The sequence below is a fragment of the Eptatretus burgeri genome, chromosome 12 (genome assembly GCF_056783735.1).
Source record: "Eptatretus burgeri isolate ZD-2024b chromosome 12, Ebu_testis_v1, whole genome shotgun sequence".
NCBI lineage: Eukaryota > Metazoa > Chordata > Myxini > Myxiniformes > Myxinidae > Eptatretus > Eptatretus burgeri.
The window spans coordinates 92,821,660-92,846,649 of NC_140972.1; the positions used below are offsets into that span (position 1 = coordinate 92,821,660).

A 24,990-nucleotide genomic window follows, 5' to 3' on the forward strand; every position below is an offset into this window, starting at 1 on the left:
GGAGATCTGTGGAAGGGAGAGGGATGGGGTGGGGAACACAGGGTATATAAGATGGACATTACAGGGACTTTCAGGAAGGAAGGCAGGTAATTTGAAAGAAGTGGGTTTGGGGTGGATTAACGGGGGAAGAAAAGATCGAGGTTTTGGATGGGGGATGATAAGAGGTGGTGGTGAACAGCTGTTTTGAACACCGGGAGGGAAGAATCGGATTGAAGAGAGTGTGGGAGTTTATTCCAAAGGTGGGGAAAAAAGAGGAATGAAAGAGTGAAGGTGAGCAGTGATTCGTGATTTTAGTAGTTTTACCAGAAAGGGGATGTTGGCGGACCCAGTGTGTCCTGTGGAAATATGGGGGGGGGGGGGCGGGACATATCGCAGACAGAGCAGGGGGGTGAGACTGAAGAGGAGATGGGAGAAGACAGAAAGACTACTGACCCACCTGTGGTGAGAGAGTGAGAGGCCCAAAGACTCGGCCTCACCACAGGAGATACCAATGATCCTAAATGCCTTGGTTTCCTAAAGGTGAGAGGCAGGAGCACCAGCCCCGAGGGGAGAGCAGAACTCCATCAGGCTGCCGACGAAAGCTTTGTATGTGGTCAGGAGCTCAGGTGGGCCGAGGAAGGACTTTGCACGATGGAGGATTCCCAGTCGGCGACTGGCTTTAGAGGTCAGATTGGAAACGTGGCTTTCCTCATGGCACTTCCAAGGCTTTCCTCAGAAAGATCATGGCAGATAGTGAGACCCAGAAGCTTGAAAAAAAGGACTTCTTTCAGAGGATTGTTGAAAAAGTAGATAGGGTGGGGGTGAGGGGGGTTCCAAACAGTCCTTTTGGAGAGACAGAGTTAAGCCAAAGAGAAAAAAAATAATATATTCCAGAGAAAGACTTCGAGGTGACACAGGTTGGAGATGAAGAGCAATTTAAAAGTTTGAATATTATGATGAAATTTTTCAGAATGTTGGATGGACAGTAGATTTTTTGATATTTGTTGAACTGTTGTCCAAACTTCGAGTTAGCATCGCATCATGAAAAGAAAATGTGCAATACTTGTGATCACCTTGACCCCTAGCTTAATAAGATCAATGAGAGATTAATTTTCATTGATCATCATAGTATGGTGCAAGGATCATAATCAGTGTGGTTCAAAATTGATGTTTAACCTCGAGAAAAAGATGGAATCCAACTTCAGGAGATATATAATTATTATGAAGAACTGAGGACCTCGTGACCTGGATTAGAGGATTCAGAGACAAACGTCATATTCCTAGATTCTGGAGTTGATGAAGTAGTTACCCTACACTCGAGAAGTGAAACACAGAGTTGAGCAATTGGTTCACTTCTGTCTGTCTGTTCGTCCCTCTGTCTACAACCGTCAGTTTATGATCACTAAACTATTTAATTTCAATTGAATGTTAGATTTTGAACATGAATCGGAAAATGAACCTGCAGTTTAACAGTACTTTGGCTCTGAATTTGTCCTGATCGCACATGTGCGCAAAGGAGTAATATCATATTTTTAACTCTGTCTGGCAGTCAAACAAAATTGAAAATCATTCCAAACAGGAAATTTACTGTTTTTAAGGACGTCATAAAGGACACAAACAACAGAACAGACATGAAGACCGAATGTAACATGATAGATAGGGTGATGCAATAGCCACTTCGTCAGCGGCGGAAAGCTTCCGGAATTAATTTGTTTTTTTTATAACCATTAATATCATTATTTAATTTAAATTGAATTATAAATCAGAACACCATGTGGGGTGAGGTGTTCTATGAACTCTCCAGTTGTTAATATATATATACATATATATATATAAATATATATATATATATATATACATATATATACATTAAAATCATTATTTAATTTAAATTGAATTATAAACCAGAACACCGTGTGGGGTGAGGTGTTCTATGAACTCTCCAGTTGTTAATATATATACATTAAAATCATTATTTAATTTAAATTGAATTATAAACCAGAACACCGTGTGAGGTGAGGTGTTCTATGAACTCTCAAGTTGTTAATATATATATATATATATATATATATATATATATATATATATATATATATATATATATATATATATATATATATATACATTAACATCATTATTTAATTTAAATTGGATGATAAAGCTGAACAACATGTGAGGTAAGGTGTTCTATGAACTCTGCAGATGTAAATTTTTTTTTATTTCTCCAGCAATGCCTCAATCCAACATTAAAGGGGGATTAAAGATGGGATTATATTTAATACCACGCTTCATCATTTCTGGATAATAGTGTGGCAGATATGTGAAACGATTGTGGGTTTGGTGGTAAAAGCACCAAAATTGGCACAAATCATGCCAAGAACATATAAATTGATTTTAGCTATAGTGCCAAGCCAGATTTTTCGTTGTTCTCGAAATATGGGCAAAAATCCAAGATGGCCACCACCGCTGGTTGTGAAATTTTAAAATCGCAATATCTTTGCCAATAATTGACTTAAAAAGTTGTATAATGTGTCTATATCTATGTTTCCATACCCATATAAACTGATTAAACACTCAGATTGTACATGAAGTGTTCCATTCTTAGTATAAATGGAATATGACTGCCAAAATGTGTGGATCTTGTGTAATTAATTCTGAAATAATCAAATTAGAATGTTATTTGGATAATATATTTTTATATTCATAGCCATGAGCAAGCACTCCATTAAGAGCACAATATTATGAATTTAAACATTATACATGTACATTCAACTGCATTTCAGGTGAATAACCAGGTTTGACCATGTTGGCCAAGAAGAAATGTAAGCTTATCCATGGAGCCAGCATCAGTGTTCCCAAACCTATTGACTGGACAATGTGTAGTCTTTGCCAAAGTGTTACATCTGAAGTGCTCCATTACCCAGCAAAATCAAGGAAAGCTAGTGCTGTTGGTGCAGGTTACAAAACCCTGGGCGACAATTTGACAATTTTCAGCGAAATGAAACAACAACCTATTCCAGTTGACATATCACAACTCGATGGTACTGGTATTGGAAATACACTGGAAGCACACGAGGCCCAGTGGCACAATTCATGCAGATTGAAGTGCTAATCTAGTCGTATAGCCAGATTGGAATCAACAATGTGCACGTCTGAAAACCTAAGCGAAGGCCAGCAAAGCAAGTCCCACGATACCCGCCAAGGCTCCTCGCACATTGACGGTGATCTCGATCAAACCAGAAAAAAACACATGCTTTTTCTGTGACCAACCAGAGACCAAACAGCAACCACGATATGACGCAATGATGCCAAAGGTCACAGCACGAGTGAAGCGTTGTGCAATCAAATTGCAAGATGAGAAGTTGATAGGAAAGCTTAGCAGCGGCGATCTTGAAGCTCTAGATTCACAGTATCATGCCAAATGCCTTGTCAAGTTGTACAATGCTAGCACTAGGAGTGGATAAGATACTAACATAGGCATATCTGACAGAGTGTCCCATGGCTTAGCACTGGCTGAACTTATAGGTTTCATTGAAGATACACGAAACAACAACGATAACGTTGCCCCGGTGTTTCGTCTTGCAGATCTCATCCAGCTCTAGAGTGAACGGCTTCTCGATTTTGGCGTTGAACAGTCTGGTCGGATTCACTCAACAGGCTTGAAGATACGGCTACTTGCCAATATACCCGGTCTTCGTGCATTCAAGCAAGGTCGCAATGTGATGCTGAGCTTTGAAGATGATGTTGGACTAGCATTGAAAGAGGCAACCTTGGATGACTACGACGATGAAGCAATATGCCTAGCGAAGGCTGCACAGATAGTCAGAAGAGATATGCAACAGAACACCTCGACATTCACTGGATCGTTTGGAAACAACTGCCAGGAAGAAGCCATACGACAATCGTTACTTGCACTAGTTAGCATGATAATGGATGGAACAAATATAAAAAAACAAGGACCCAGACACATTTCGTCAATCTGCTCTCACTGTGGCACAATTGCTTCAATTCAACAGCTTGACAAGGAGACGGGCTTCGTCAACTGGAATACGTCATAACACAGACAAAGAAACACCTCTTCCTGTCCATCTTGGGCTCTTGATTCACGGACAAACCCGCAAGCGTGAGTTGGTAGAAACCTTATTCCATCTTGGTGTCTCCATTTCCTCTGAGAGTTCTGGACATATCTACAAATATGGCGACTGCGGCAGCTACTCAGTATGAGAAGGATGGAGTTGTATGTCCTCTAATTTTGAGAAGACATCTGTTTACAACGGCAGCAATTGACAACATAGACCACAACCCGACATCAACAACTGCACATACATCATTCCATGACACAGGCATCTCTTTGTTCCAAAATAAAGCTACTGAATCAGATGGTACAGAACGAGAGAGAACTCCAACAGAGAACTCTGGTACAATTGCACATTCCAGTTCACACTACAGCCTACCAGAATCATATACAAATGTAAAGCCAGTTTCACTAAAAACGAAGGAACCAGTGATACCCCCAACTGAAGATCATCCTGCAACAAATGACGTCCTTCTGAAAACTGCATTAGGAGATGAACACGTTTGGCTGGAAAAACAAGGGAGCAGCGAAGTGATAACACCCAAAGCACGGACGACCCAATTTCGTGGTTTGCATATCACGGCAATCGTCACACTGAACACATAGAGCCAAGCATCAATTCCCTCCTACCTCTATTTCCAGATGATTCAAAATCCATTGGAATGATTCGACATTCAATGGACGTTGTCAAGCAGGTGGTGGAATTCCTGAACCCAGGACAGGTTCCAGTATTAACGCTAGATCAACCACTGTTCGCCATCGCTAAAACCATTCAATGGAATTGGCCGGAGTTGTATGGGGTCAGATGCACGTGCGGTCACCAGATGTTCCATCGCCAAGTTCCTGGGGGTGGAGAAGAAGTCCGACGCTCAAATGGGAGCCTAGTTGGACAGTACTACCAGAAGCTGCGTCCTCGTGCTCAGAACTACTGAAGTGTGGGTGCCAAAAAAGATGCGTCGTTCACTGTAAATGCGTAAAAGCAGCATTGAAGTGTACATCACTGTTCCGGTGTAGCGGAAACTGTGAACAAAATGGAAATGAACGAGATAGTTGAGGACCTCAAGCCAGAGCTACGATTGTCACCATGTGGAGATAAATGAAACACATACATTTTAGTGGATTGTTTTAAAGTCGGATTTGACATTTTATTTCTACTATTTTATTGATATTTTATTTAATATTTTCTCACGTAATACCGGTATTATGTTGTGCAATCATGCGCTTATTTCCAATTGAACACTTATTGCGATTTATTTTCAGTCAGGATTGTGTGTTTTGAAAGTGATACATTGTACATACAAATATGATGTTGTGTTATTAAATGTTATTTGTTATTCATCACAACATGTGATTATATTTGTTTATGTGTAATAATGTTTGGTGTTCAAGCAATCAAAAGTATTACTGTGTATGGTTTCTGGTCAAAAGTTCTTCATGAAAGTATTGTGTTCATGGCGTTGAAACTATTGTTTTTATAGCTTGAATTATTGAAAGTTTGATGTTTATTATAAATGTTTTAAATGATCATGATGATGTTTGACTTGATTTTATTATGCTCTTACTGAACTCTTTACGCCTGGGAGCCTGGGGTGTATCAACAAACGACATTGTGATTCGATTTATAGTTCAGAATCGATTAGTCGCATAAAATCAGCACATTTTGGCAGTCATATACCACTTATACGAGCACGGAAGCATGTTATGTTCAATCTGAGTGTCTAATCAGTTTCTATGGGTATGAAAACATAGGTATCGACACCTTATACAACTTTCTATGTCAATTATTGGTAAAGATATGGCGATTTTAAAATTTCACAACCAGCGGTGGTGGCCATCTTGGATTTTTGCCCATATTTCTCGTACAATGAAAAATCTGGCTTGGCACTATAGCTAAAATCAATGTATATGTTCTTATTATGAACTGTGCCAATTTTGGTGCTTTTACCACCAAACCCACAATCGTTCTTATATTAAACACATATCCGCCGCACTATAATGAATTACTGTATTTTATTTGGTGACAGAGATCATTAAAACCAAAGATTTGATCACCTTTGTAAAATTGCAAGTCATCGTTATTTATTTGTTTATTTACTTATTATGAGATGCACAAAGATGAAAACATGGCTGGTCCTTGACTTGTTTTAAAATCAACATTATAATCATCTCTGAATTGATCTGCCAATATTAAACATTTATCAAAACGATTTATATATTTGGAGAACAATATTCAATACATATGATATTTACAATAACAACGGCAATATGAAATTACTTACTGAACTCCGAACAGTTAACTACCATGACTCAATATGTGACAAAAGCATCAACAAGTTGAGGACTTCATCCTGAACCACTTATGTGCTGGAGGGAGATAGGTGACATGGTCCAGATGAGGAATACCATGGTAAATGAGTCATGGTTGAGAAGTGTGGGTAAGGAGGAAAGGGGGAGGGAGGGAAGAGGGGGAGAAGGGAAGAGGGGTGGGGGAGGGAGGGAAAAGGGGTTACCAAATCATGGATTGAAAATCTATTTTGACTTCATGTTCAGGTGTCAAACCTCAAATCCCTAAACACAAGAAGCACCCTGAAGATGTTTAATTACCAGAACAGGCCAACTTTAATTATTGCCACTTTGCACGCATTTCCTCGATCTCAAGGTAATTTAATTTACCTACCCCAAACATATGTACTTCCTTCTCACCTATTCCACCATCCTGTTTTTTTTTTCCTCCCAAAACCTCTTATCAACAGGACCCATGAAGGTCTTACGGGTAAACAACATGATGGCCAGCCGTATCTGGACACCAGACACATTCTTTTACAATGGAAAGAAATCTGTGGCTCACAACATCACCATGCCAAACAAGCTACTGCGCATCATGGATGATGGCACTCTACTCTACACTATGCGGTTAACTCAATGCACCGAACCACACTACTTTATAATGAGTACATTTGTACATACAATATACATGTTTTATTGTAATACTACAATGAATTGTTTAAGTTCTCAACTCTTTTCAGGGTGAGCTTACCATTGTGCTGGATATTATCAACTAATCAAGGACATAAACAGAATCAAACGCATTGTCATGAGTTGAGCTTTTCAAATGGCCTACTCTCTCCCTCTTCCTTCACTCTCCATTCCCTCTTCCCTCTCCCCTCCATTCCCTTGCTATAGGCTGACAGTCCATGCAGAATGCCCGATGTACCTGGGGAATTTTCCCATGGATTCACATATCTGCCCTCTTAAATTTGGAAGCTGTGAGTCTTTTACCTCTTCATCTTCATTTTTACCACATCTTGACTATTCTCACATTGTAATGTCATTTAGTAGTATTTTAGAACAAGACCTTTTCAACGGACCATAATTATCGATTTCTTCACCCACTAGTTACTATTTTTTTTTCTGAATACAAAGTCGATGCTCATGAAAATGCGACAAGACAGAAGAGAATTGCCTGGAACACTAACTGCTCGACCATAATCCTTGCTCCTGGAAAGAAATACAAACAGGGATGAAAGATCAGGAGAGGAAAACCTGTGATGAAAGAACAATGGAACAAATAAAGGTGTGTGGGGGCAGAAGGGAGACAACACTATCCTATCCTTGAAAGAAATGGGTTGACTTAGGAAGGGTTACTGAGAGTTGAAAATATCATGAGTGTGGATGGGTGATGACATGCTGATGAGGAGAACAGCCATATTGAAGCCCAAAAGACAATAGTAGATTGAATAGAATGAGAAAGTTGATTCTACAGGTGATAGAAGAGAGGAACAAATGAGTGGAGGTGAGCAGTGAGCCTGGATTTAATATGGGAGTTTCAGCAGAAGTGAGTTACAGGCAGGGTGTGTGCACGCTGGAGAAACCTCTGGGAGACAGACCATGAAAAGGGCACAGGGTGCAAGGCGAGAAAGGGCAGATAGGCTACCGACTTGTCTGTGATGCAGAAACAACAGGCCCGGAGACTCCGCTTTATCGTGGGAGATTCCAATGATTTTGAGGGCCTTGGAGAGCATGGCATCAGGATCTGCAAGGTGTGAGGCAGGAGCACCAGCCCTGGAGATTACATCAAACTGTGGATGGAGGCATTGTACATTGTTATTAGAAGTTCCGTTTGCCTTGGAAAGATTTAGCATGACAGAGGATTCCCAGTCGGAAAATTGCTCTGGAGGCCAACTTTGACATGTGGTTTTCCCAAGAGAAGGAGGTTGAGTAAGTTAACAAATCAGTGCAATAAGTAAGTTACTTTTCACCACAATGTGGCAATTAAACCTTTCATTCGAACATGATGTGGATGTTAAAGTGATTGATCAGCCAGTATGCATTCCACTTTATTCAGATGGTTGAGTACCATCACATCTTATCTGTCCAGATGCATACACCACATCAGAGGTGCGATATTTTTGGAAACGGGAAGAATCTCCGTCTGTGGACGTGGCAGAAGATGGGTCACGACTCAACCAGTACGACCTCATTGGGAGGAAAAGTCACAGTGACACAGTCCATTCAAGCACAGGTATCACAATGTATAATTACCTGCCTTCCTGTGTTGTCAATGAACTTGCTCATTTGTTTGTAATTTATATCTTGATTCATGTTTCGTCTCAATGTTTCCAAACACATCTTCTTTTCAGTTGTCATTTTCATAATTTTGCCATAAGTTCCATCGTATGACAATGTTTTTCCTTGCTGACAAAACTGTTCATGGTTTTGGAATAGCAACTCAAGATAACATATTGATAACCTAGTCTGAAATAATTTTAATGTGTGCATGGAATTATGGGTAAAACCAGCAAAATTATCAATCTTCATGCAGCCATACCATGACTTCGAGTTCTTCATTAGGTCATTAAGACAGAAGATTGAATCAATAAGCCATAATCTCAAGATAAAGATAAAATTAAGTATGTGCATAACATCAGGTTGAGCTTTCCAGGTCAGAAGGTCGAGATGATAAGTGATGTTATTATTGCCTAGTATGTAATCTGGACTTCCACGGGGCCTAGGGTAAGACACAGCGGAAGCACATACAACACTTTGGACAATTGTGGAGCATCAGGAGTCATAACAAAAACAATGCGAATCATGTTGTGTCCCCATGGTCGTGACACCGTTGGAGACCTTTAAGTTTACGGAAGAGATGGGGGCTTACCAGTGGGGATACAGAGTTCCATCCAACACTGCAGTCTTAATACACAGGGTTCCTGTTCAAATTGGCCATTGGTCATGACCTCATAAATTATTCCTGCACCATTGATCAACCGATTGTCTATGCAACAGCGCCTCTTCACTCTTCCAGAGCAATGTATCCTGCATCTCCACACAATTTCCGTGTTGGACGATTTTGCTTTGATGTCATGCATTCTACGGAGATGTAGGCAGGACAAAGGAAATGTCATTTTTCTGGTCAGAATGCTTCATCAACTAATTCTTCAAATTCAAGACATCAGAAAATTAAATCCCAGTGATGAACCATTTTTCTTCCCATGTTCAAGTAAAAGTTGAAACACGTTTTTCATTCATTCATATGCATCAAGCAGTTGCATCATTCCTCAGGGACGTGGCTGTTTTGTGAAGATGCCGGAAATAAGTCACCGTACTCGTCATAGATTGAAGTACGCCAGAAAATGCTGGCTCATGGGACCCCAGCCTCCCACAGGCACCGCTAACTAATTGTGACCCAGATTCTGCGCAGTTGGAGTAAATTTAACAAAAATACTAGTGAAACAGGACTCATGTCACAATGTTGTCAACAGAAAAAAATAACTTGCACACTATAACACATTACCCAAATTACCGTGAGCTCAGATGGAACCCGAAGTCCAGTCGACCATCTCGGCGATAATGTGTTATTTTTTAAGATCGGGTAAAGAACCATTCTCCAGGGTTGAACCTTGAGGAATGAAACCGACTGATTTATCCTTCCATGCAGTCCTCATCACCAATGTTAGCTCATAACAATCAAGTTCTAGCTGACTGGTGAACATATGTCAATACAGTAGTTTGAAAGGAATTACAGGATTGCAAAAATAAGCCTACTTGTATAAAAGGTAATCTTCATCCTGATGAAGCAGCACTTACATGGAAGGAAGGAAGTACACCGACTGTACACCTTTAGTAAAAGTACACCTTTTTGTCACCTCCCTTGTCGGTCCTTTTTGTCACTTCTGTGGACTGACTGGGATGAATTCATTGCATCGTTCTCTTTTTTGGAAATATGGAGAACGACATTCTCCATGAGGGCGAGAAACAACAGGGAGCACATCAGGGAGCAGCCAGTTTTCAGCCACTTCCAGTACAATCAATGCGGCGGAAAAGCCGTGTACGGAATGCTCTCTGCTTCCAGCAGAATGAATGTTTCATGGCGTGCCGAGTCAGACACTGCCCCATGACCCTGGCTATAATTCCACTTTTCTGTATGAAAATTTAACACCCGAAGCTTTCTCGCTCTGTCTCTGTCTCTCTCTCTCTGTCTCTCTCTGTCTCTCTCTCTTGGCTATTGTTGTTTGCCCGTCATTGACCCCTGCATATTGTGGAAATTCTTTTTGGCACATGCGGTTTTGACATACTCCACTGACTCATGCCATCTTGTGTCCAAATTAGACTCACAGAGCAGCACATACTCTTCCACGTCACAACACAAGGAACCTCTCTTTCCATCTTCAGGCAGTAGTCGATTCCTCCATGTCGGTTGTGACAGTTGCAAATGCAAACTCTCAGACCACTTTTTTGCATCAGCTAAAATCTCAGCATAAATCCTTCATTGATCCTTCTACCTCCTACAGGGAGTCACTGCACTGTCGACTCGTCTCCACACCATCACCCTCACACTCTTGTACTTGCTGAATGACGGGTCTATGCATATTGGAGCCGCACCACCAAGCATCCATCACATTTCCCTTCGCAGCTATCTTTGGAACAATGCACAAATCTTTGGGCATATTTGGCTGAATCCATAAACCTCAGTCCCCTTCAATACGAGGTATGAATTATCATGAGGGCTTTCACACATGTGCTGTGTGTGCATTTTCAGTGATTCGCTTCAACAAACTGGGGTACTTTTAACCTACCATTGCTGGAGCCAAATCTAAGTCAAATAGTCTTTCAAACATATTTCTCAGCATTTAAACAAGAGTGGCAATTTCATTATAGTTCACCATAATTATTGTGTTCCTGAATGCAAATCGGACTCACGAAAATACAAAAAATATCCATGGATGCGAGGTGTCGAGGTCGTACCATTTCCTGTTAATACAAGCAAGCAGTGGATGTAACACACACACACACACACACACACACACACACACACACACACACACACACACACACACACACACACACACACACACACACACACACACAACCTTTAAGCTATAGATGCAAAAGTCTAGTTCTGTACTGGACCCCGCTATTCGCGGATTCCCTATTTGCAGACCCCACTATTCACGGATTCCCAATTTGCGGACCCCGCTATTCACGGATTCCCTATTTGCGGACCCCGTGTATTTGTGGATTCCCTATTTGCGGACCCCGTGTATTCGCGGATTCCCTATTTGCGGACCCCACTATCCACGGATTCCGTATTTACGGACCCCGCTATTCACGGATTCCCTATTTGCGGACCCCGTGTATTCGCGGTTTATAAATTGTGACCTGCCTTGACATTCACGGCCCTGTGTTTCACGTATTCCCGGTTTTTCGCAGACGAAACAAACAAAAAAAACTCCACGAGTCACGCACATTAAACAGTACTTAAACATATCTTCCACGAACTGCGTACATAACAGTTCTGAACGATATTTTCCACCAGGCACGTTATAAATGAGCGGTATTAACATACAGCACAGTACTTTAGTGACATAAAATGATGTAATCCACCCCCAGAATGCTTGATGTGCATGCTCAGAAACCCCGAGGAACAATGGTGCTCAGGGCACCCTAAAGTATATCGTGTCTGAGATAAGGATTGTTACCTAAAATGGCTCACAAAGCTTCTAAAAGAAGCTGAAAATACTTGGAAATTCACCTGAGAGAAAGGGCTGTGCCTCTACATAATGAAAGATTTGAAGAACCTTATCAGCTGACCGAATGGGCACCTGCTCGTACTGCAAACTCCTGACCATGTGGGCTGGTGCAAGGCCCGAGTGGACGGGTGTGTGCTAAACAAACCCTCGACAGATCGCTTCTTGTAAATGGAGTTTGAACCTTGTGGGAGTACCTCCTGTGAACATGGAAGGCTTTGGTGATTTGTCTAATGGGCGTCTGCAATTGGAAAGCTGATGCCGTGCATCATTACCAAGTAACGGTAACCAACTCTTCGGCAAAGGAGATCATCGAGACGTAAAACACACGATGTTTGTACCAGTTATATTTACAGGGGAGCTGGATGCATCAGGTAGACTTCCCTGAGGAACACACCATTTCTGGTGTGGGTGCATCTGAATACCGATGGGAGGGACATATCCGGGGCTTGTGTATGTACAGGGTAAGTTTAAAATGATGATATTTACTATTAATCATGTTGGGAAGGAGGGTGGAGTGGGGGGGGGGGTGGAGTTGTGAGGGCTGTAATAAATATATATATATATATATATATATATATATATATATATATATATATATATATATGTATGTATATATATATATATATATATATATATATATATATATATATATATATATATTATACGACATGCTTGCATCTAATGTTGAAAGGAGAAGCGTCCGTGTGTGCTTGTGTGTTTTCATATTCCCATTGCGGCTGTTCGCTTGTATTAACAGGAAGTGATAGGAACTCAACAACTCAATGTCTGTCTGTCTGTCTGTCTGTATCTCTCTATATATATCTCTATCTCTATCTCTATCTCTATCTCTATCTCTATCTCTATCTCTATCTCTATCTCTATCTCTATCTCTATCTCTATCTCTATCTATCTCTCTCTCTCTCTCTCTCTCTCTCTCTCTCTCTCTCTCTCTCTCTCTCTCTCTCTCTCTCTCTCTCTCTCTCTCTCTCTCTCTCTCTCTCTCTCTCTCTCTCTCTCTCTTTCTCTCTCTTTCTCTCTCTTTCTCTCTCTTTCTCTCTCTTTCTCTCTCTTTCTCTCTCTTTCTCTCTCTTTCTCTCTCTTTCTCTCTCTTTCTCTCTCTTTCTCTCTCTTTCTCTCTCTTTCTCTCTCTTTCTCTCTCTTTCTCTCTCTTTCTCTCTCTTTCTCTCTCTTTCTCTCTCTTTCTCTCTCTTTCTCTCTCTTTCTCTCTCTTTCTCTCTCTTTCTCTCTCTTTCTCTCTCACTCTCTCTCACTCTCTCTCTCACTCTCTCTCTCACTCTCTCTCTCTAATATCCACAGATATTTCTCGGATTTCTTAAATATCCGTGAGTCCGATTTGCATCCAGGAACACAATAATTATGGTGAACCATTTTGAAATTGCCGCTCTTTCTGTTTAAGTGCTGAAAATTATGTTAAAAAGACAATCTTTCACTTACAGATTTTGAGCTAGCAACGGCAGGTTAAAAGTTCCCCGGCGAGCAGAACTGATTCAGTGAAACACACACAGCGCAGCCTCGAAAGGACTCGGCAGCATTCCTCGGTCATTTCGAAAGTCACGTCTTGAGCGAACGTTTCCTCCACATACCATTTATTCAATTTAGATGCATACTCAAACTGAGCTAAATAAGCCAACAGATTCTCTTCTTCGTTATATTCCCCACTTGACCCTTATTGTACTGTTCCCCTCTGTTGAACGAGTGTTGTCTCGTAACTGAAGCGTCGGGGACCCCGACTCAACCACCATTTGGCAGTTCAGAACTCACGTCCAACACATGCCGCATCTGCTACATTCTAAAGCACTACCGAATTATTTCTATTCGTCTTTAAGCTTCTTCTTACTTGCAAAATCAAAGATTTGTCCAAGTATATTGGTCAGTAGATGTGGTTCTGTCTGTCTGTCTCTCTGTCTGTCAATCACCTACATGTCACAATTCTAAACCGATCGTCATGAAACTTTACCAAGTTGTGGAAGTAGTCTCAACTGAGATGCCTATTGATTTTGAGGTCGAAGGTCAAAGGTCATCTTGAGATCAATGCTCATGGAAGTCACTCTGTGTGTTGTCACAGCCAAGGACAGGATGGATCAAGCTGTTCCTTCACCACCTCGACGTTTCAGTTGCGAGGGTTCTTGATGTTCTTCTTCGGCTCTGGGCAGAAGAACAGGTCATAAGAATCTAAGATTGCATGGCAGCACGGTAGAACGAGGAGGTCTGTGTCATCACCGACCAGCGTTGGTTACTGTAGCATTCTCCACAGCCTTCTGCATGAGATCAGCATCTCCTGAAGCATTGGCTAACTGCGACTGTCAGAATTAGTTATATTCGTGCAACAAGAGCACACTGAAACTAGATTAAGTGGGTGCCTTCATATGCTTCCTCATAATCCAATTTTTTTTAAAAAAAAATACTGATTTCAGGACTTTCCCCTTGCAGGATTCCTTAAAACTTTTTCCATTCCTAACTAGGTGGCATGGAGAACACCTTCCTCGGTATGATGCAAGTGAGAGAGCTTTTGTTGCAATTTGTTTGAGGTTATGGTAAATAATGCTTGTACTATAAACATTTAGAACTAGAACGGCACTCGGTAGAGCACACATCTCCACCAGGCTGAAGTGGTTATGTGTTGTATCCCACTGATAGGCTAGATCTGCATACCAACCTGAAGCAAAATCTAATTGGCTTGTTCTCGTCACCTAACCAACTCATCCACCAAATTTTGTCACAACCCGTCCACAACATTTTGAAATACCATGCGTCAGGTCAGGTCACGTATGGAAGCACACGCTGGAACAGCGCGTCGCTGCTCCGGTGAAGAATCACTTTTAAAGATTGAAAAAAAATTCGTTTCCGGATCTGGATCTTCAACAAAAATCGAATCAGTTCGTCCTTGTCACACACCTAACCTGTCCACCAATTTGATCCCAAATCCGTCCATAACTTGTAGATATCCTGCTCACAGAGAAGCAAACAAACAGAAGTGAATACATAACCTCCATCCATCTTAGGTGGTAGAGGTAATAAACTTCTCACCTCAATAAACATTATAGAGCAACACAACAAACAATCTGTTACATATTGAATCATAAGTGTCCAAGCATGAACATTCCACTGAACCCATACATCTCCTAACAGTCACTTGTGAAGGATTTGCAACAGCGATACGTCAATGTGAGCGCCATCCCTCAGATGGACGTCAAAACTGGGTGTACCATCAGCTGGGATTAGTTTCCTCCATCCATTGGGACCATACTCTGTGCAGAGTGTTGGTGCTGCCTAAGCAGTCTCCTCGGCTATTGGGCACAATCCTGGATGAGTCGCCACTCCGACACAGGATACCAATACCAGCAAGCTGGCACTCATTTTGCTGACCTCGGAAGGATGACAGGCAGAGTCAACCCCACCTGGTATTAATTCAACTGCCGAGTGGGATTTTAACTCATGATCCTCAAATCCCAAGCCCACCACCCAAACCATTAAGCCAACATGACCAGACATAGAGGGATTAGTTGGTGAACATTAAACATCCTACAGTGTCCTTTACAAAAAAAAGAATTAATAATTAAGAGGTGAACTATTGACGGCATTCGAGCCAAATTCCAAATTCCTTCCTGAATGCACAGGGGCCACTGCATTAGCGGCCCAGCCACACCTCAGTAATGATGCAACCAGGGTGCTAAATTCAAAATTTAATTCCAGTCCAAGGTGCATTCGCTAGCAGCTCATGTACCCCAGCCCTCATCTTGGCAGTCTTCTTTCTCTGCATTCACACTTCCAAACTGCATCCATGTTAGAAATCAAATCAACGACACTTGCATTCATACTCGTATTCTGAAGTCATTTCGCTTCAAAATCCTTTGTTCTACTGTTTGAATACCAATTGTTAGCATTCTGGAGAGGATTTCAAATTCAAGTCCATCATTTCAGCATTTTGCAAATCGTTTTTGTACATTATTTCCAGCAACATCTGACCCACCTACAGACGATGAGACTTGACAATGCCTCCCCAGGCACCACTAACTAGCTGTGAAACCTCTTCTCCACCGGTATCAACATCAACTACCTCATCATCATCCGATTCCCCTGGCTTTGTGATCTGTACGTGTCCTGTACAAGAGCAAAAAAAGTTTAAAATTACAATTTAACTCAATTTCGAGGCGATGTTATTGAAAATCTTGCTCCGCGACCACTCTGGTTCAAACCCCGTTGGAGGTGAATAAGTTTAAATTGCACAAAACCTGGCACTCCTTTTTGTTCTAATAGATACCTTTGAAGGCAATTTATTTGAATCCCACACTCTTGACAGCACTTTATCACAAAACCTCGGGGGTCACGTGGAACCCGAAGTCCAATATTGACTTTCTTGCCTGCCACGTGTGATTTACTAGTGACCCAAAGGACTGTTCGCAGAGAGAGAGAGCAGGGGGGGGGGCGAGACTGGAGAGGAGACGGTAGAAGACAGAAAGACCACCGACCTGCCTGCGGTGAGAGAGTGAGAGGCCCAAAGACTCAGCCTCATCACAGGAGAAGCCAATGATCCGACATCAGGTTGCAGATGAAAGCTTTGTATGTGGTCAGGAGCTCAGGTGGGCAGAGGAAGGACTTTGCACGATGGAGGATTCCCAGTCGGCGACTGGCTTTTGAGGCCAGGTTGGAGATATGGCTTTTCCTGGAAAGATCATGGCAGATAGTGAGACCCAGAAGCTTGAATGAAAGGACTTCTTCCAGAGGATTATTGAGAAAGTAGATGGGAGGGGGGGGGGGTTCTAAATGGTCCTTTTGCAGAGACATAGTGAGAGTGTGAGATTTGTCAGGATTGAAAGACATGTTCTACGTGTTGGACCAGTTTGTGATTTTATCCAGACCTGCAGAGAACGAAGAAGCTGCGGCTTGCCGGTCTGAGGGATGACAGAGGGTATGATGGAGGGTGGAGTCATCAGTGAAGTGATAAAGAGGATTTTCCAGAGTCAGAGAGATCATTGATGAAAACCAGTTAAAGAACAGGTCCCAGAACGCTACCTTGAGAGGAACTCCAGCCTGGACAGGAAGAGGGGATGAGAGAACTCCATTTAGGGCCACACGTTGGCTGCGACAGGAGAGGAAGTCTGCAAGCCATGAGTGTAGATGGCCTTGGATACCATCGGAAGAGAGTTCGGTGAGCAGGGCAGGGTGCCAGACTGTGTCAAAAGCACGTGATATGTCTCGGGATATGGCTCTGATTTCATGTCCGGTATTGAGTACCTCCATCCATTGTTGGGAGAACAGAAGCAGCATATCCAGGGTAGAGTGACCTGGTCTGAATCCAAATTGATGATCAGAAATCAGGCCATTGGAGAAGAGGAAGGATTTAATGTCTGAAGTGGTGATGGATTCCATAACCTTGCTGATGATTGGGAGAAGGCTGATTGGCCTGTCGTTACAGGGATCTGTTTTTGCACATTTCTTTTGTGCTTTCCTCTGCCACCTTGTTATGTTTCTGTGCCTTAGCTCTTCCACAAGCCTCGACTTGCTATACAAAAAAAAAGAAAAAAAAGAGAATCTCAGTCTCACGGTGAGACTGCCTGCGGAGAATCTCAGTCTCACGGTGAGACTGCCTGCGGTAAAAAATAAAAACTAATGAAAACCGCAGACATAAGAAACACCCAGAGCACATCAGGGAGCATGCCTTATAGTGCTAAAGCGTCACTCGACTCAGCCTTAGTACAATTGATGCAACAGAAACGATGAATGCGGAATGCACTCTGCTTCCAGGACAAGTCACAGGACAGGTAGGCCTAGCCAAACCCATTCAGTTCAGCCTTGTGCTAGGGAACTGCCAAGTTCCGGGTCTGTAAGGAACATTTCCGTCCATCAAACAAATCATCAATTCAGCCTTTCTTCACTGTGGTTAATCACAAGGAGATGGCAGAGCTCCATTTACCTCGGCAGCATTGTGACAAGCAGACAAAAAAGTAAGCCCTGTAAAGCATAGTGGCAAATGGTTTGAGTAGACAGAGGCGAGCTTTGCATAGTGTTCGGTGTAGCCATTTAATCCTTCTCAGCTTCCCCTACTTCCAGACTTCCCCTTTCCACTCGCATCACCTTGGCCAAGGTTCAACCTCATTGGTTTCTTTCTGCCACAGAGGAGAGTGTAACTGTGGCTAAAAGGGGAGCTCAGGGAAACCCCCTAATGTCTTCCCCTCTCCCAACCTGTCCTTGCAACAGAGGGACAGGGGGAGTAGCCTGACGGCACCCCCCCTCCTTTTAGGCAGAGTTAGATGAACGGATTTCATGTGCAAGGTGTCCAAGATGTCCAACGGATTTTGTCCAAGATGGAGGCAGAATCCTATCTCTTGCTTGTGGTAATTCCAAAATGGCCAGTACGAAACAAATGGACAGTAAATGCGTTATTGCATTTATAATGTCACATTATGATATTACAACCTTTATAAAGTCTATCCCCAAGGCAATGCTTTACCAATATGCTACGTAAAGATGAAATATGTTGATGAGCTCAATTCCAAGAGTTTGTAGACTTTTATCTTGACAGCAATGTAGAAAGTTATGGTTTTCCTTATAAAGGACACCCTTGTCTGTGTGTGCTTGTTATCTCATACTTTTATATTTTATTTTTCCATTCATTTATCAATTGTCATTTCACAAACTAACTTCTGCCCATCCATTTGCTTTCATTGTTCTTCCCGTCGTGTTCTGAGGGCTCGGGAGCTGGGAGAGGGGAGACGAGGGCCAGGGGCAGCTCGAGGGTCATGAGTTCAGGGCAGGAGGTGAGGCAGACAAATTTTTTTTAAAAAATAAATCCTTTTTGCCTGCAAACTTGCCTGCCCCTCTGCCACTTGCTTTTCACTTGTTCTGCAAAGCAAAAGCATGTCAGCAAGCTCTTCCTTATGCAAACAATCGGTAGAGAGCGCTCAGAGTTGCAAAATGGTGAGCTTATTTGCTATTGCATGATGTACGCACGAGCTGACCTGCTTCCTGCTCTACCGTGAACTTAACTGTATTGATAACAAGATCCACCATTGATATGAAAACCGCAGACATGGGTAATGTTTTTCAGTATTAATGATCCATTCATATTTGTTGTTGAAGTTGCTCCATTAAACAAGAGTAGAGTTTCCATCATGTGAACATGCTAGTTCATTTCATGGTCAAGCATGGAAAGCTTAGGTCCAGAAAGCGAAATTCAACCACACTCGGTGCCAGACTGGTTCTTTCTTTCTCGTCACCTGTGCAGCACTTACTCTGAAATGTCTCTTGGACTGAATCCAAGGGTCGGTGCTTTCATCGTGCTGACGATAAAGAAAAACCGCAATCCCTTTCTTGAATGAAGATTTCCCTTTATCTTTCCTTCTTCAGTTTGAGCATTTCCTAAGGATATATTTAAATTGGTGTTCCAAGACTAATCAAGAGACAACATTTTCACAACTATGAGCAGAGGTAAAACATTTTAACTATTACGTTTTTACTCCAGTCTCGGTGACAAGTTAATTCTCTCCTGCGATATCATCGATACCAAAATGGGCTTTAAAATGAACCCTACCGACACGCATCGATGCGGAGTATAGGCGTTAACAAAAGTTTGTTTGTTGAAGTCACAGCTATTATAACATTCATCTTACCCCGAGATTCATCAAGACATATCATATCGTTATAATTAATGAACTCACTTAACCTAGAGTACAGGCCGAACACTAGGTCATCGCTTTCAAAATAATCTCACATTGGCTAAAAGATTTAGAAGCATGACACAAACTTTTTACAATTTGAAATAATTGTAGTTATAATTAATAATTTTTCTTTAATACTCATATTTATGTACACTGGATTGTCACTTTATTAAGATCTGCATTTTATTTGAGAATGAACAGTTATTTCCTCTAATCTCAGATTCTCAGCTGTGGGATGGACTCGATCGGGTGTTAAAAGGTGAACGGAGGGATATCAATCTCTTCAACAACTGAAATTTCATCAAGAATGCAACATTAAAGTTTATTCTACGGATTCATAATGTGATTTGGATCTCATACCTCGAGCTTTCGATGCAGTCTGCCATCCCGACTTGCTCTCCGAACATCCCGGCTTGGATCTTGAGAATGTGTTTGGCAATAAGGTGCGCGTAGAGTCCGTCAAGCTCCTCCAAATCATCTGTGCCTGACTTTTTTGCACAAGAGGGGGGGAGGGTGGTTTTTAACCATAATTCAAGATAGTTAACCATAATTGTTCTGTTCCTGAATGCAAATCGCACTCACGGAAATATAGGAATGTAAGAAATACCTGTGGATGAAAAGAGTCGGGTTCCTATTGTTTCCTGTTAATACAATTAGCTATCGGTGTTTGGAAGCATGAAGGTTTGGGTAGAACGCCTATCTACGAACCTTTAGGCCTTTCTCGGGGCCCATATCATTGGGAGTTTTTGCAATACGGACTGCAAGATATCAACTCTTTGGACGACTTGACCGGGAAGTTCTCCAACTCTTTCGTTGTTCTCACAGGTACGTTTACAAGTACTTTCAGGCTTCCTCAAAAGTATTTTTAGTCATTTCATTCTCCAATCCTTATCTGGGAGGTATAAAATATGGCCAGGCCATCCCGATCGACTTCGTTACGAGGGGTTTCTGCACATGCGTGCAATATGGGGTGGATGATGTAATTTTGAAAGTGCCATGTTGGAAACAAACATTGTATGAGGACAAGGGGGGTAGTCCCAGAGGGATTGTGTTCTCCTTAATCAAACTTCATCCACGTAATCAATGGTCCAATTTTTATGCTCTTTGTAGCACTGCAGTCAAACTTCCTGTTGGCATTCAAGATGAAATATTTACACAATTATCCAAAATTATGGTAGTCCGTTTGCTTCAAGGTTCTTCACATTGTTGTTGTTACTTATCCCAAGCATGTTTCGGGTTCTGCAATGGTCCTTCTTGGGCGATGGGGTGCCAGAGCCCCAACTTGGGGAGTTAGACTTTGTAGAGATAGTTAAAACAGGAATTTATACCTTGATCTGGGCATCGGTGACATTCACCTACTTTCTGTGAGAGACACCATGTGATCTTGAACGTCCAACGGCAATCAGTGCGAGCAAATGGGGTCTCTCCAGCTTACCATCCCTATTTGACGGACGGCGCACTTTTGAAGGAAACGCCATCAATGTGAAACACCAGTCTGACAGTTTTGAGTGCAATCAAGATTCAAAACCAGACGAAACAGCTCAAAAACAAGTTTGTTACCTCTACGTCATTCTGTCACACTGTTCACATCGTAGCCATGCCGATCAATTTTGACTGCTCTGCATTGTAACTTTGCTATTGGAGCTTATTGTTTGAATGGGATCAGGTCTGACCATAATACTTGTATCTATCTATCCGTCGACAACTGCTTGCTTCCCCTGCTGTCAATGTGAGCAACTACGATGTCTTTGTTTCACCTTTGTTGATACAATTATGATGACCAATGTCCGAGCCACCAAAGCAATTGACTGTCCTTACTGCCCTGCCATCTGCTCAACCGGCACATAGTTTCATCCATCTTTTGAATGATCTTTGATATTTTCTTTTACTCATTATTGGTGGAGCAATTTGCAACTCCGCTGCCCCCGAGGCTTGTTGAAGTCGTGGAGCAATAACTAGTGATGAAATGCTTGTTTACAATTGAAACGTCAGTGAATACAATACGATTCACCTTTCCGAAGCCAAAAAGGCCTTTCTGCTTCCAGCGACGACTTCTGCCGTGTATGATGAGGCCATGTTGAATTGTTCTGGGCCTATGAATGCAACGTTTTTGTTATTTTATTTTCAGAAGAAAAGGCTCATGGAAGAGCGAAGTAAATCATTGAAATAAAGGAAAAGAGGGAGGAGGGGAGGAAATACTGAAATGTGCAAGTAAGATGGTAGTGTTAGGAAAGGTTAATGAGGATCATAAAGATAATGGATCTGAATTGTGGATGACGAGATATGGTGGTGTCCTGCTTGCTGGAAGCCTTGGAGGGCAGAGCGAGACAGAACAGTCTCTGTAAGGTGGTTCTATAGATGGGAGAAGTGAGGAATAAACGAGTTGAGATGTGCAGTCAGCCTGGATTTCGGAAGTTTAACTAGGACGGGGTCACCGTAAGAACGCATGTATCCTGGAGTTGCTCGGGAGGGTTGGAGTACCGAAAGAGCAGAGGGAGTAATGCTGTAGAATGGAATAGTCGAAAACAGAGAGACCACTGACCTTCCTGTAATATGACAGTAACAGACCATGTGCTTCAACCTCATCATGAGAGATTCCCATAATTTTTGGGAACTTAAAATTCCACAGAATTCAGAGGAGACAGATGTGATGATTGGTTACCAGCCCATAATGAAGAACAATACTCCATTGAGTTATGGACAAAGGCCTTGGAGGCCGAGTCGTTTGGATTTTCCAAGGAAAGATTTGGATTGAGAGAGGATGGATGCCTGAGTCTGTGGGTGGCTTTGGAGGCCAGCTTTGCTATGTTGTAGCCCAAGAAAAGTCATGTTTGATGGTGAAGCCTCAGAGTTCAAGAGACTGAACCTCTTCCAGTGGATGACCAAGGCAATATAGGTGAGTTAATTTGACGACCATTCCATAGAGATAAGAAAACACTGGGATTTTCCAGGAATGAAGGATATGTTCCATTTATAAAGGAGAGAGAGAGAAAGAGAGAAAGAGAGAAAGAGAGAAAGAGAGAAAGAGAGAAAGAGAGAAAGAGAGAAAGAGAGAAAGAGAGAAAGAGAGAAAGAGAGAAAGAGAGAAAGAGAGAAAGAGAGAAAGAGAGAAAGAGAGAAGAGAGAAAGAGAGAAAGAGAGAAAGAGAGAAAGAGAGAAAGAGAGAAAGAGAGAAAGAGAGAAAGAGAGAAAGAGAGAAAGAGAGAAAGAGAGAAAGAGAGAAAGAGAGAAAGAGAGAAAGAGAGAAAGACAGAAAGAGAGAAAGAGAGAAAGAGAGAAAGAGAGAAAGAGAGAAAGAGAGAAAGAGAGAAAGAGAGAAAGAGAGAAAGAGAGAAAGAGAGAAAGAGAGAAAGAGAGAAAGAGAGAAAGAGAGAAAGAGAGAAAGAGAGAAAGAGAGAAAGAGAGAAAGAGAGAAAGAGAGAAAGAGAGAAAGAGAGAAAGAGAGAAAGAGAGAAAGAGAGAAAGAGAGAAAGAGAGAAAGAGAGAAAGAGAGAAAGAGAGAAAGAGAGAAAGAGAGAAAGAGAGAAAGAGAGAAAGAGAGAAAGAGAGAAAGAGAGAAAGAGAGAAAGAGAGAAAGAGAGAAAGAGAGAAAGAGAGAAAGAGAGAAAGAGAGAAAGAGAGAAAGAGAGAAAGAGAGAAAGAGAGAAAGAGAGAAAGAGAGAAAGAGAGAAAGAGAGAAAGAGAGAAAGAGAGAAAGAGAGAGAGAGAGAGAGAGAGAGAGAGAGAGAGAGAGAGAGAGAGAGAGAGAGAGGGAGAGAGACAGAGAGAGAGAGAGAGAGAGAGAGAGAGAGAGAGAGAGAGAGAGAGAGAGAGAGAGAGAGAGACCCAGCTGCAGTATGTCTTGCAGAGGGATGGGGAACTGTACAACACAATATGGAATCGTCTGCAAAAAGGAAGAAAGGGTTTTCTGGAGCATCAGGCAGGTCATTAATATGGATGGCGAACAAGATTGGGCCAAAGCTGCCTTGGGGGAACTGCAGCTTCCACTGGGAGAAGGGAGGAGAGGGTTCCATTGATGGCAACACATTGACTGCATGGGTGGAGGAAGTCAGAAATCAAGGAATGAAAGCGGCCTTCAATGCCTCAGACAGAGAGCTTAGAAAGCAAGCAGAATGGCACACTGTCGGCCTGGTGTTGGCTTAATGGTTATGCTGGCAGGCTTGGGATCCTAGGGTCCTCAGTTCAAATCCTGCTCAACCACCGAATAATATCAGATGGGGTTGACTTAGCCTGTCATCCATCTGAGGTCGGCAAAATTAGTACCAGCTTGCTGGGATGATTGAGCCATTCAAGTATCCTGCATCGGAGTGGCGACCCATCCAGGATTGTGCCCAATAGCACAGGAGACTGATTTGGCAGCACTGACGCTCTGTACAGAGTATGGTCCTAATGGATGGATGGATGGATGGATGCCACACTGTGTCGAATGCTTGAGATATGTACAGGGATACAGTCCTAACCTCGTGTTTGAGATTGACGGCCTCCAACCATTGCTGAGAGAGGAGCAGAAGTGTGACCAGGACAGAATCCAAAATGATCGTCAGAGATCAGACTGAAAACAGGAAAGATTTGACATTAGAAGCATTGACTGTTTCCCTCACTTTACTTGTGATTGGAAGCAAGCTCAACGTCTTATAGTTGCTATGGTCTGTTTACAGAGAGAATGGGGAGCAAGACCGGCACAGCAGGTTTTGAGAACATGGGCACTCATGCCATCAGAGCCCATCATCGAAGCAGGGTCAAGGCCAAACATAACTTTCTCCACTTTCTTGGGGGAGGCCACAGAGGGCAGTATACAGTGGGTACATCAGGACAGAACAGGATAGGTTGGGTACACGAGATTTGAAGGCAAAGACAGAGTGTAGACATTCTGCCTTATCTTGGGTAGAGTCTGTACTACTGCCGTTTGAGGTGGGGGCAGGATGGAGGAGTAGCATACACCGGAGGCAGACTTGAAAAGGAACCCCTATGACTTGGAGGGAGGAGCCTGGCTAAAAAGTTTGGACTTCATGGAAGTGTTTCTGCTCAGATATGAACTGTCAACTGTGGAACCTTGTTTGGAAAGGTGTGTTTCTTTTTTAATCATGTTCAATTCATTTAATTGGCCACAAGTGCACTTCAAACAAGTTGTAGAGACATCCCAAGGATGATCAAAGGAAACTGGATGCACCTGAGCTCAATTTGGGGAATCATAGCAAAGCGGTTGAATACTTATTGATGCAAGACA

General features: G+C 42.2%; 1 protein-coding gene and 1 pseudogene across 5 annotated transcripts in view; both read left to right on the forward strand.

Moving 5' to 3' along the window:
- Positions 1–24,990, forward strand: part of GABRA2 (gamma-aminobutyric acid type A receptor subunit alpha2) — a 139,318-nt gene that overhangs the window by 86,693 nt on the left and 27,635 nt on the right. For 3 of the 5 annotated variants that reach the window (XM_085848880.1, XM_085848879.1, XM_085848881.1), the window contains exons 7-10: positions 6,808–6,967; positions 7,238–7,320; positions 8,433–8,576; positions 18,795–18,863. In XM_085848880.1, coding sequence (XP_085705006.1) covers positions 6,808–6,967; positions 7,238–7,320; positions 8,433–8,576; positions 18,795–18,863 — 456 coding nt within the window. The remainder of the gene's footprint in view (positions 1–6,807; positions 6,968–7,237; positions 7,321–8,432; positions 8,577–18,794; positions 18,864–24,990) is intronic. The other 2 variants (XM_085848882.1, XM_085848883.1) reach the window with 1 other exon arrangement.
- LOC147016140 (uncharacterized) lies at positions 3,050–4,660 on the forward strand (annotated as a pseudogene).